General features: G+C 30.4%; 1 protein-coding gene across 2 annotated transcripts in view; it reads left to right on the top strand.

The window, feature by feature from the left end:
- Window positions 1-12,627, top strand: part of LOC145186523 (uncharacterized) — a 31,064-nt gene extending 18,437 nt beyond the window's left edge. Inside the window, exon 14 of one of the 2 annotated variants that reach the window (XR_016455259.1) lies at window positions 12,080-12,627. Coding sequence is in view for 1 of the 2 variants with exons in the window: in XM_090096740.1 (XP_089952866.1) it covers window positions 12,080-12,182 (103 nt within the window). In the remaining variant the exon portion in view is untranslated. The remainder of the gene's footprint in view (window positions 1-12,079) is intronic. The other variant, XM_090096740.1, reaches the window with a different exon arrangement.
- Window positions 12,628-14,434: the final 1,807 nt, after the last annotated feature.

Below are 14,434 nucleotides of genomic sequence, written 5' to 3'. Positions count from 1 at the left end.
ATTATAGATAAACTTGGTTGTAAGATATTTCAATTTCTTAGATATTTCAATAAGGATGAAATGGTGAAAAATGAACGTTTTCTTTATTTATTTGTTTTTTTATATAATATACACTCATAAAGCATATTAAAGGTTTTTAACATTTAATTACGAATTGTATTGAAAAAGTATCTATTATGAACAATACATCTAATGATTTATAAATTTGTACATCTAATGATATACAAATTTGACTTCTTTTATGGATTTAGATCTCCATTGAAAAGATTTATGAAATGATAAAGTCTTATTATAACTAAAAGTCAAACATTATTTCTCACCAAATTATGTGCATGTTCTCATTTAGATCATGTATAAACTGAAAGTGGCTGCATTGTTTAACTTTATTGATGAAAATCAAGGCCAGTCCTTTTCTGTCAAGATATTTGTTAATGAATTTTATAAAAGTTGTTTCCATTTCATAAGCTAGTGACAAAAGCTGATGGATTGTCAGTTGAACTAAGAAACAGTGTATTTTGTACCTATCACATAACTTAACTTTTTGAGTTAAATTACAAGTTACTCAGCCATTTGTGAAAGGGCTTGTTTGATTAGTTGTATTGAAACTTCTCCATTAAACATATAAACTGATCCTGGAAGAAAATAAGAGATTTTCTTAGGTCTTTCTTCTTCTACTACATAAATCCCATAACCAGTGATTGTTTGATTGCAATACTTCATAACATAATTTAGATTGAACTGTACTAAACTTTGAGTCCTTTATACAGTTGCTATTGGATTTGTTTTTCTCTGCAGTTAAAAGTAGTAAGCCATTTCAGAAGGCAGCTAAATTAGGATGGTCATTCCAGCCACCTTTGCTTCGAATAATGGGAAAGAAGTTCTACATGCAATCCTGATTAAAACAAGAAATATTAACAAACTCGAAACCTTCAGAGAAAAGCTCTCCAGTTAAAGTCACTGCACTATCTATTGTAACACTTAAACCCCAATGGCATGATTTACTTGATTGAGTTCTAACACTAAAAAAGTTCCATTTCTCAATCCAATACTTCCAGGTAATAAAATACTTGCTTCTTTCAAGATTAGCTGGTTTGTCTGCATACAACATTAAGTCAGTATATCAAATAATGTATCCATATGTTCACATGGTTGGTAAATTTCAGGGTTAATGCTTCTGGTTACCTCTAGTTAATGCCAGGGTTAATACCTCTGGTTACCATTTGGCTGAGTCTGATGGTATCATGAGGTGATCCTTGCTTACTAGCAATAACTGATGATGTAATTTGTTCAGCTCCAATTAGATTATTTGAAACCAACGTTTATAAGTTTTGATGTCTTGTCTCATTTACAGAAGTGATACTTTATTGTGCAACTTTTTCAGTTTGTTGTGGAAATGGGGTTCATGAGGTTGATGATGAGCAAATATCTTGATTTTTTTTTGTTTGTCTTTAAATGGATGGTTTTCATTTAGCTGCAGTTTTCATTCAGCTGTAGTTTTCCAGCTTTACAAATCAAACATTTACCATTCATAGAATTTTAAGTGTGGCCTTATCTGTATAGAGTTAAATTTGAACATATTGGTCTATATTGGTCAATTTTCTGGAATAACTTTTAAAAGTTGTCACAAACTCCTCTTGGAACTTTTTCATTATTGAATTCCAAGCCCTTTTTCACAAGTTTGTGCACAATCATAAGTGATGTAAGTTCCTAATTACATTTTTGCAAATGCAAAAAACATAGTTTTGCAGCAATTTCCATGATTTTTGCCTGTACTAGGCAGTTTCGAATGTTGCAATGTGAATTACAAAATGAAAGATGAATGTTTACAACAGATTGTTTATAATGTATTTTTGGTTTAAGAAAAATTTTGAATAGTTGATAATTTTAGATGGTTTTTGCTTCATTTACATTCATCCTCTACTAAATGAACACAAAATTGTGATATAACTCATGTTTTGATGTTGGTTTTTATTAAAATCTTTGAAATAAAATCTTTTTTTGGACAAAGCTAAAAGACTTTGAAAATTCTGCATAGTCACTACCATATTTGTATTGTAATGTTTAGAGTCCTCCAGCAACTGCCTTGCAGATTGCCCACTCCTCCCAGGGAAGACCCAGTAGTACATTGATCCTGAGTTTGCCTCCCCTTTAAAGAGTGGGCAAGAAAAAAAAGAAAAATATCAGTTTAATATAAGCACACCGGCCTAGGGCAGCTACACTTGATCTTAGCCATTAGGCTCTACCATATTTGAATATTCATACCTCCAAAGGGTTTTCTTAAGTATCACTGTAAACATTAAACCTGATTTTTACAGACCGTGTTCAGCAAATCTCTTGATATGACACTCAGAGTATGTAAATTTGTATTAGAATAGCAATATAATGCAGAAATAACCTGATAAATGAAAGTTTGAGTTATAAGTTTTACTTTCATAGATTAGGAGACAAGGGTCTAAGTGTTTTTATTATTATTTTGGTACTAGATGCAGAGTTTATTTTGTATAAAGACTATTAATACAAATGATATGTCTCTGCAAGTTAATTTTAATTTTAAATGTGGAAGATCAAAAATAATATAATTGTTTCTACTACTTGAAGGATTTGGAAAATATAGTGAAGTTTTAGAAAACCCAAGCAAATGTAAGGCAGCTATGTTAGTAGTTCTTTGATCACAGACTATCAATCTAGTATGTAAACCAGTTTCTTGAATTTGGAAATGGTTTCACATTGTAAAGAAGCCAAGTGAGTTGTTAGAGTTACTACAAAGATAAGCTATTTCCATTTGTTAACCAATCCACGGTTAGCACAGATCACAATAACGCCAACCTAGCTGACCCAAGAACGCCCCTTATATGGGGTGATAGCATACACACCAAGGTACCCTGTGATGCAAACTTTGAAATCATTTTATTTTGTCCGTGGAAAATAACTTCATTTGAATGTTCAAGTTGAGTGAAATTTTGACTTCATAATGCGCCAATAAAAACACCTGTAGAATGAGAACCACTCTATATAATTTGATAAAACTTGGTTGCAACTTTGTGCAAATGTTGCCTACAACTACACCAAACTTTGGATAAAATGTCAGTCGGACTGGTTCATAGGTTGTTAGTTTTTTGCTACTTATACCTCAAAATGTTACTGATTACTGTGATATTCGGTCACTGTTTTCAAAATTATGGTTACATGAGTGTTCTACAATGTAATACCAACAATTTTTATTATAATTGTTTAATTGCTACATGTACTGTTTTTATTTTATAGACAAAAATATTGGTTTGCTATTTAAAGCGTGGTTTGGCTTGGCTTATGCATAGCGTGAAAATCTCAGCATTTCATAAGGTACTGCCAAATGCCAAAAATAAACTACTGCCAAAATGCAAATAAACCCTAAAAAAAAAAAAAGTGTAAAACCTGGTCAAATGATAACCAGTTGGTAAAACAAAACAAAAAATACATCTTTGTTGACTCTTGAAACCTTCTTAAAAAGATTTACTTTCAAAATTAGGTGATAAAATAAATATTAAAACCCCTTTTTTTACATTACATTACCATTATATAGCATCTGATTACAATTTAAGAAATGTTTTTTGATTTTCTCCATAAAAAATTTATTAACAAATAGCGCAATATACTCTTTTAGTACAAATACTCTACAATACTATTTTCAATGTAATATCAAAATTCATTATTTTTAAATTGACAGCATTTAAGGATAAAGTTGGTTAAAATGTTCATTTTAAACCGTAAGCTATGATTTTCTGCTCCTTAGCTCTAATAACTCAAATCATGCTAGCAGTTCTTTAAAGATGCTTACTGTTTAGATCAGTTATGCAGCACAACAATCTTTCTTTGTGCTCTGGATGAATATTGTTTTGCTTACACCTTGATCAATGTTGATAAAAATCTGGATGAGCGGTTTCAACAGTTTGTTCACTATAGGGTCCCAGGGAGGATCCTTTATGGCTGATGAAATCCTTGATGCTGTAGAAGATGGTGTGAATTTTAGGTGTTACGCTTGCACCAGTTATAGTTAAGTAACACCTTTTCGCTTCGCTGAAAGAAATTTTCAATTCTTTCAGCGAAGTCCGGCTATAGGATGAATCCAAAGCAAGCTTTGACAACTAAATTGAAACTTTTAAATGCTTTGATTATCTGAAAGACATCGGGAATCAAGTTTGTATCAGCAAGTTGCTGCAGCACATCAACATTTTTAAAAAGCTTTCTGCATTAGCTTCTGTCAAACTGGCCCCCATGATATGGTCTAAGTTGAATGTGGAGAGCAGCTGGCCACTTAACAGCTTCTTCCAAGCAGTTTTAAGGATCTTGAAAAGATGATTGACAATTCATAAGAGGAGATGCAATTCGATTGGTGGGATGATTTCCAAAATCAGGACATTGTCAGGCCCGCTGATGATTGGTTTTCGAATGACGTTGCCAAACAGCTTTGCATTAGCAACATCCCTGCCAAATTGATGAAAAGATTCAAGACTAGATTTGATTGAGTCCAGTGTTTGCAAATTTCCAGATTTGGCAAAACACTTTGATTTGACGTCACACCATGTGCAAGGGTGCATAGTTGGGTTTGAAGACCACAAATTGTATTTGCAACTTTCATATCACAAGCCAAAATTAGTTTAAGCCCATTTGAATTAATTAGGGACCAGATTTGTTTAATATTGGAGTGATTCTCTGGCAAATCTTCTGATACTGCAACAGGAATTTGTCTTTTGACTCCAGTGTCTTTACCAGTCCTTTGAGTGAGAGACTTTTTTTGTGGCAGTAAGCTGGTTTCATCCCTGAATGCAGTATCGACAATGCTTAGATGAAACTTGAGAAAACATTTGCCACCATCAATTCGAGCTTAACAAAATAGCCACCAGAAATTTTGCGAGATTGAATAACATGATTCACAAGACTTGATAAATCATTGCAGTGAACATAGGGATTGCAATCCCGGAGGTTTTTTTCAATTCCGGGATTTCAGGATTGAAAAACATCAATCCCGGGATTCCGGGATTAATCCGGGGATTGAAAAGCAGATACAACTTCTATATAGTATTAATTAGAATAAAAACATTACATTTAATTAAAAATACATTTATTAAATGACTTTAATTTAACATGTTAATTAAATTTTACATGTTAATTAATGTTAAACAATTATGTTAGAAATAAGTCGATTTCACGGTCGTTAGAAAAGAATAAACTCTTTCTAGCTAATCGCTACGTGTATCCACATTTTCAAATAGTGTCATTTCTTTTTGAAATTTTGATGACAAAATTTCATGTCTAATTGGTTGTATTGGTGATTGTCCTTCTTTAATAACATCAAGTTCCTCTTCAATACTTAACGTATTACTTTCAAACTCAGGAGCCATTTTAGGTTCCTCAATCAAATCCAGCATGTCAGACTCAACTGATGCTCTTACTAGAGCAGGATTGGAAGCATTTAATCTTTCCAACAATTCTACCAAAAGTTTTCGACATTTAAATGAAGAAGGCACTGTAATTATTTCTTCATCGACTTCAACGGGGCTTCGACCGTTATGCAGGTATTGCAGAAGTCCACTCATATCGGTTCGGCGTTCATGGATGCGAGCCATTAAAGCTCTACGCATTTCTTTGCTTGTATTATTGTCAGCATCTTTTAATTTTGTAAGCATGAAATTAATAGCAATGTCGGCTGTAAATAGGTTAGAATCTTGACGACATATTGCTTCAACCGTTAGGGTTGGCTTGCACTGGGTATACCCAGTGCAAGATAATTCTATAGCTCTGTCAGATGATGAAGTGACAATATTATCAGAGATTATTACAACTTTAGTTCCCATTAAAGCAACAGTTGAAGCAATATGTCGTCGAGATTCTAACCTATTTACAGCCGACATTGCTATTAATTTCATGCTTACAAAATTAAAAGATGCTGACAATAATACAAGCAAAGAACGTCAACGTTAAATATCAATTCATGGTTTTTGTATACAATTTTTTACTTTGTAAAATTGTTTAAGCATTAACAGAAGACTGCTCCACCGTGTCTTGCAGTCCATTATTAAAGACAGTTGTTTTCCAAATTCAGCCTTAATATATTTTTGTAAGATGTCGTTCTTGGTAGGTGATTGTTTAAATTTTAGTATTAGTTTGCGTACTTTTTTAATGACTGGCCCATAATGAACTTCATTTAGTTCAATTTTAGGTCTTAACTTTTCATGATTGTAGTCCAACAAATCTTCCTCAGTGTCCTCATTCTTGGATGAATCACTGTCAGAAAATTCATTGTTAAAATCTGGCTGATTTGCATTGAATTCATACAGGTCTATGCGTGTGAAGTCCTTTTGTTGAGCCACCACCAATTTTTAAAATTTTCTTGCAGTTTGGTAATTTACACATCGCTGTTTGGCCTTTTCCATCCTGTAGAAAATATTTCCAAACAGCTGAGTTACTTTTAATTGTAAAACCCACATACAACATGCTGATTTAATTTTTAATTATAAGATTCTCCCTTATAAGAAACGCGCTTTTCTTCAGTTTGAAAAAACTGACAATAGTAAAGAACCTACAAAAAATTATTAACAATAGTAACTCAGGTATTAAAAAATCTAACTAATTTAACGCGAATATTTTTAAAGTGTTTATGTAAGTAACTTTTTAGAAACAACGTATATTTGTATTATATAACAAATTATTATAAAATAAATATAAACCGTATGTAATGATAAAAAGTGTGGGTATCGCAAGCAAGCATACTATAATAATTTTTTTCTTTGCTTACAAATCTATTATTTAAATCAGATCGTATTCAATTTTTAAATAGTGTATATGTTAACCAACATGACATAGTGCAAAGATTTTCACTTTTGTTTTTCTCTAAATCAATCTTTTTCGATATCGTATTTTATTGTACAACCGAAAATACAATGCTTTTTACAATTTTATGTTAAATAAAAATTATTTTATTGATACGCAAAATTGTTGGTATTTTACTATATTTTTTTTATTTTTTAAGCGAACAACAACCTGAACTGTACCAGAATCTCCTTTTCTGTCAGTGATTTTTAAGTCACTGCAGGTGAAGAAATCACTTAAGTGTTAACCTGCTCTTAGGAAATTCTTGTAAAATTTTGGCTCTACCATCTTGCTGCTTGATGTTTGGTTTATAGTTTTAGCCAGTTCTTTTAATCTGTTGTTTGACAGCCCGTATTTAATTGTACATTTACAAGAGCTGGAGTGGTCAATTTTGGAGTGCTTGATGGTGATAGGGCACTACTTCGACCAGAAACTAAAACATACATCTTTTATGTTTATACAAAACTTTGTTTAGAATGTTTGGTAAAGCTTTTAAATTATTCATTTTTAAAGAGATTAAAAAACTTCTCAAAAATATAATTCCTGAAATCTATTTAATCTCATTTCTTAATAGTCAAAACTTTCTTTAAATATATGCATGTAAAAATTATTTAAGTGTTAATATTTACTGGGGGTTATTGTAAGTGGAGGCCCGTCAGATGCTTTAGCAAGTTGAATAGTTCCTTTCGGGGATAATTCTTTATTGGAAATAACTCGATGCAGTTTGTTCGGCTGCTTTGGCATCATTTGCTGCTAAAGATTGAAGGTTTTCCCTAAACTTTATTTGAGAGCATTGGTGTGGCAAACCTTTTCCTAAAAGGCTGAGGCATTTTCTGCAGCACACACTTGGTTCTTTCTCAATAGTGGTTTGCTCTTCAAAAGGATGTTTTTCTTGTAGCTTTGAATGACCAATATGGCAGATTAGCCAATGATGCTTGCTGCTTGAAACATACTGCCTCTTGTTTCAAGTCTCACTTGTATTGACTTGAAATCAAACAAAGGGGGGAGTGTAACTTCTTTCCCCTCTTGTTTCCTGCACAAAGTAGCTCTGCACAATTTGCAGAGTCCTTGTGGTATCCGAGAATCACTGATATTGATCTTGGTCTTATACAGTTAGCATATTCAATCTGCTTGGAAAACAGTAAGCTGTCTTAAACAATTTTTCAGACAGAGCAAACTCTTGATTTTTATCATGAATCTTTGCTTGATTTGGCATTGTGTTAATTCACTAAATCTAACTTTACTAAATCAAACTCTGCCTTTTACATAATTTAACCTAAATTTATATTGGGTAACAATCCACTTAACATACTTACAATTATTAACATACTCATAATCATTTATATTAGTGATACTTGTTAACAATTACTAATGACACTTGTTAACAATTACAATTTTTGACATACTTACAACTATTTAAATCAATGATACTTGTCACACTTAATGACAATTTAGAAGATATCTTATATGATGAGACAGTCCTACAAAAGGTTTTTATTGCTCTTCAAAGGAATATTCTGCCCTTCATAAAATTTCTCTCTTCAAAAATTATCACACTATTGAAAACTTTTGATAGAGATTTTCTCTTTTTGTGTCTCTGCAATTATTTTTATAAAAGTTTTACAAATTTTGTTTCAAAACAACCCAAATCTGTAAAGATTGATTTTCCTCAGATTGGCCCTCCAAACATTTTAGCGGTCAGTTATCTTAGTTATCTAAATTTTTTAAGTCAATTATCTTAGTCAATATAACAAATATTTGGTTTTTTTCATAGTTTTTTTGTTTTAACAGAAATAAATATTTTTTATTTTCTATGTAGGTATCCTTACAAAAGCTTTTCAATCAATTTTTAGCATTTTCATGCATTTTGGCAGAAGTTTATACCTTAGGAAATGCCGAGATTTTCACGCTATGCATAAGCCAAGCCAAACCACGCTTTAAATAGTAAACCAATATTTTTGTCTATAAAATAAAAACAGTACATGTAGCAATTAAACAATTATAATAAAAATTGTTGGTATTACATTGTAGAACACTCATGTAACCATAATTTTGAAAACAGTGACCGAATATCACAGTAATCAGTAACGTTTTGAGGTATAAGTAGCAAAAAACTAACAACCTATGAACCAGTCCGACTGACATTTTATCCAAAGTTTGGTGTAGTTGTAGGCAACATTTGCACAAAGCTGCAACCAAGTTTTATCAAATTATATAGAGTGGTTCTCATTCTACAGGTGTTTTTATTGGCGCATTATGAAGTCAAAATTTCACTCAATTTGAACATTCAAATGAAGTTATTTTCCACGGACAAAGTAAAATGATTTTAAAGTTTGCATCACAGGGTACCTTGGTGTGTATGCTATCACCCCATATAAGGGGCGTTCTTGGGTCAGCTAGGTTGGCATTATTGTGATCCTTGCTAACCGTAAATCCCCTTACCATAATAACAAGAACCTGATTTTAAAATTTTTCATTTTTCATTTTATGAAGTTCTCAGAATTTCATATTCTAAATGCTGCTTTTATTACATCTCATCTATAACAAGACTGACATTATGATCATATGGATTGATTTCCTCAGCACATAACTTTAAAAAAGAATGTAGTAAAGAACAAACCCTGTTTGAATATCTGCTAATACTTGAGATAAAAATGGCAATAAAAAGGTTTGAGTTAGTACGCAGAATTTTGTTCATGAGACACTAAATGTTTGAGGATTTGTTACATATTACCAAACATTTTTCTTTATTGACTTTTTTACCAATTTGGAGTTGATTTTTAAAAAAAACTAACTTGTAGGAGTGATAAGTTTTTCCTGGATAATTTTGTGGAATGTTTTTTTTGGGCTTTTAATATTGAACCTGTTCATGTTATCTAGAAATTTTGACACGCAATTTTAATAGCAACATTTTAACCTTGTTGGAATTTAATTCATTAAAAGGCAGTTTGTTCTCTGAAATATAACATGTTCATAAAGTTTATATAAGAGCAAATTTGTTGGTCTAGTTTTTTTTATGATGAAGTTGTCAAAATAAAAGACTTTTTTAAATCTTTTTTTATTAATTAGGACAAGAGTTTCTTATTTATTGAAATTTTCTTGACAACTTCCCTCTCTTTATTGAAAATTAATTACTGATTTTTTTTACCTGTAATTAAATGGCCATTAAGTTTAAACAAATTGTATTATTTTTCATTTTTATTAATCTATTTGACATCTGTTTTCTCTGAAAAAGATAACGTCTTTTATTTATTGATAATATACTCCACCAAAGAAATTTTCATGAAATGTTAAATAGTTTTTGAAATAAATAATGCAAAATCTGATCTGGTAAAATTTAGACCAATTGGGCAAGAAAACCATCGCTGAGTGCATTAAATGGCAAATTGTTGGTTGAAATAAACAAGGAAACCAATCTAATGTTTCTATAGCAAAAGTAGTCAGTGTTTCAGAGGGCTGCATTCAAAATACATTAAAAAGGTTTAAAGAAGCTGAGACTATCAATAATTTACCAAGGTCTGATAGGCCTTCAAAGTTAACTGGAAGAGACAAAAATGTCATTTTCACATGGTCCAATTAAATCCTAGGATAAGTATTTGTAATTTAACCAGAGAATTCAACCTTTCCTTAAAGAATATTACAGTTAGCAAAGAAACAGTGAGAAAGCTGTTATTCAACAAAGCCATAGAATCATATATTGCCATTAAAAAAACATTTTTGACCATAAAAGACTGTTTAAAATGATTGAAATGGTGCCAATAAAGAATTAACTGGTTTGTTGAAGAATGGTCTCATTTAGTTTTTAGAAATGAGTGAAATTTTGAGGTATTAAACCACAAAGGAAAGGTGTATGTTAAAAGATACAAGCATGAGATGTTTTCATGTTTCTATTTTGTACCAAGATTACAAACAGGCGGAGGTTCAGCTAGAATATGAGGATGTATTTCTTACAAAGTCCAGGTCTCAGCAATATATACCAAAAGATTCAATCACTGTAGCTACAAAGATACTTTAGAAAAGTGTTTAAAACTGTCGGCTACATTGTTTTATGGGAGAAGTAAAAATTGGACATTTCACTAGGATAAACAGCTCATAATGTGAATTCAATTCACGAATAGTTCGATGATTAAACGATTATTGCTTAAGATTGATTAATCCATACTTTTTTAAATATAAGTTTATTATTTTTTTATAAAGTTTTTTTGAGTTCTTTTAGTTCTTTTAAATTAAATTGCCAGTTTTTGTAAAACCAGTTGAATAGTTATATGTTCCTCTTGTATTATTACATATATAAATTTGTAAACTTTGATTACAAGATTTTTTTAATTTGTTAACTTTAAAGCTTAATAAAGGTTACTTAATTTTTTTTCAATCTTTCGTTTTGATAAAATTATCATCAAAAAATTAGACTGATATTATAAAAAATTTTCCCTCGTATAAACTATCTGGACACACTGTATTATCTGAATTGACAGATAAATTAATATCACGTTTTTTGTCTGGAATGTAAAAAAATGTGATGTGGAATGGAATGTCGTTTACTGACAGAGAGTAGCAAATGGAAGATAAAGAAAAAGAAAAATAACAGGTCACAGAAACAGTTTGAGAAAGAGGTGATGGACCATTCATAATGTTTATCAAAACAATAAAAGCTTAATGATGTTAAAGATCCACTTAGTAGTCACATAATCGTTTGCTTTATCTATACTTATGCATGTCTCATGCCCCCACGTCCCACAGATTGAGCTATTTCTCCACATGGTGTATAAATCAAGACAGAATTCAATCAAAATTTTGCGAAGTGTGAAGCTACGGTTTGTTCATAATAACCTTCTACTTGAAATATAATAAACTCCAACCACTAAAAAACAAAAGTTTTACTTTAGCGTTGGAAGAACAAAAAAATAACAATAGTTGTGTTTCTTCAAGTTAAGTTAAGGCTGAAATACTAGAGAAACCTAAAATACTGGAGTACCTGAATATCTGAAATACCTAAAAGTGAACTGTTTATGATGGTTAAACGACCGATAATCGGTTTCTATATGTTAATTTTCGTAAATGTCCATAGGGTACACATCTACAAATCTTTAAAAGTCGTAAAATGAATGGTTATCAAAGCTTAAAGTTTCAAATAAAGGATTTGTTTTTTTATTTTGTTTTGTTTTTTTTTTGTTTGTTTTTTTTTGTTTTATTTTTTTTTTCCCCTACTTTTTCCTATTCTTTTTACCAGATTGCGAACACTGCACTTGTACGGTTGTAAAACAGTGCGAAATCCCGGAAAACTCATTGAAATGAATCCAAAGCTTTGTATAGAGAATGAATCACTTCGATAAAGATCTTAAATCTCTGTTTTTTTATTTTTTATTATTTATTTAAAAAAAAAAAAAGATAAATCTCTTTGTTCAAATTAACCTCGGAATACCACTTTTCTTCATTTTGACTTGGTATTTTTACGAAAATCTATATTGCAAGACTGAACAAGTTTTTTTTTTCTTTTAATATTTTTTGTTAGTATGTATAGTTTTTAAATTATTTTTCCAAAAATTTTCTTTGTACATTAATCTAGAAACTTCGTTACAAAATGTTTACGATTTCTCTTCTCATTCCGTTTTAAGGAAGCAAACTTTTTACTTTTATGAGTCCGAAATTGAATTGTATTTTGTTGGAAAATATTATAGAAACCTTTTTGCGTCTTCCTCTGTATTTTCTTTTAATTTTTATTATTTATATTTACACGTGAAGAATTTTTTTAGAATTTTAAAATGAACATGAAAAATTTATTTTTTTCTAGTGGTTATATATATAATAATCCTTAACTTATTTATACTTACAAGTATGGCTCATAATTTTGTTTAACTAAATTGGGTTTCATTCGAGTAAGCGTTTTTAGTAAGGGGAGCTCTGTCTAATAAAAGCCGTTTTTTAATTTCTTCCAAAAAAAAAAAAAAAGCTTATGTGACTGAAAAATTTGGTGTTGTAGATACTGAAGTAATCTTTATACAAAAGTGAAATATTTTATTTTGATGTGAAAGTTTTTAATATTTAAAAAGAATAGTTAACTTTCCAGAGAATGTTTTCATTACTTGAGCAGCGGATATTCGAAGTAACTTCGAAGGAAGTCCGATAAAAAACGAATAATATCAATACCGATGAGATTGATATGGACATCGATTATTAAAAGTGCTGATACCAATATCGTATCGAAGTACTTATTTTTTTGACTCCCAATCGAATCAGAAATATCGAATAAAACCTGTTAAAATCGATATTTTCCTTTGTTATATATAAGCTTATGTTTCCTTTACAAATCAATATTCTTATACACCCAAACTTTATCACCTATTTTTTTCATCGTTTTAATTTAAGTGTTAATTTCGCTATGTATGTGCGCATCGTTTTTATTAAGTTAGGTTTTTATTCGGAAATTAACACTTAATTTAACCATTCAGTATTGTATGTAAGTTCATCGAGTTTTCTTTACAATTCATTACTCCTACACACCCAAACTATATTATAAGAGTTGAATGCAAGAATTAAACATAAGATGGCATGGTTAAAAAGAATCCATGTCATAGGATCACTGCTGCGCCCAACATTTAAAGATTAGTCCTTGAAAGGAGTTGATCCTATCAAAAATAAGTCAGTGAAAGATTGACACCAATTTCTTTCATAGCAATCCATGAATCTACACACTAATAAAGGGAGGAACAGGCAGCAATATCACAGCCAACGCAGCAATTATCCCCAAGCTCAGAAAGTAGCAAAAGCTCCAGGAGCCAAGGCGATATGAATAGGGAGCTGTGATTCGATCTGAAAAAGTAATAAAAGTTAAGGGTTATTTCGTACGAACTTATGAAAATGATTTGTTACTTTTCATACGAACCCAGGTTCGAACGTTTTCGTACGAATCTTTAGTGGGTTTGTAAAACTTACTCATGCCACAAGTGAAAACCGTTCCCGCCGATCAAAATCTCAATGTTGATTTAGCGCTCCAGATAAGTTTAATGACAGTGAAATTGAAAGTGAAAAATCTAACATATATATATATATATATATATATATATATATATATATATATATATATATATATATATATATATATATATATATATATATATATATATATATATATATATATATATATATATATATATATATATATATATATATATATATATATATTAAGGTGGTCCTATACCATTAAAAATGGAAAATTTCAAAATTTTTTTTTTTACATAATTTTGTGCAAAATTTATACTAGTTTAAGTTTTTTTAATAATTTTAAATAAATTCAGAACACAAGTTGGTATATTTTTAATTTTAAACAAAGTGCTGAAATTGTTTTGCGTAGTTACGCCCCTAGCAACGTAATTTTTAAAATTAAAAAAGTTTCCTCTGATCTTTTTTACCCACTGCTAAAATGAATGTTTGAAAATGTTAACGCTGCATTTTTAAAGTATAGTTTGCCAACTTTCAAACTCATTTTTTGGCTATACTTTGCAAGAACAAAACTATATTAACCTTGTGCTTCATTTAATTTGTTTGAATTTAGTAAATTGGTACTGCAGTTAAAATTTTGTTATGG

This window comes from Hydra viridissima, unplaced genomic scaffold (genome assembly GCF_058129835.1).
Source record: "Hydra viridissima isolate aposymbiotic clone 2 unplaced genomic scaffold, HvirCarnegie_v1 scaffold_8, whole genome shotgun sequence".
In the NCBI taxonomy this organism is placed as follows: domain Eukaryota; kingdom Metazoa; phylum Cnidaria; class Hydrozoa; order Anthoathecata; family Hydridae; genus Hydra; species Hydra viridissima.
Note: the sequence above shows the minus strand (reverse complement) of the source record. Positions and strands in the feature narration are given on the sequence as shown.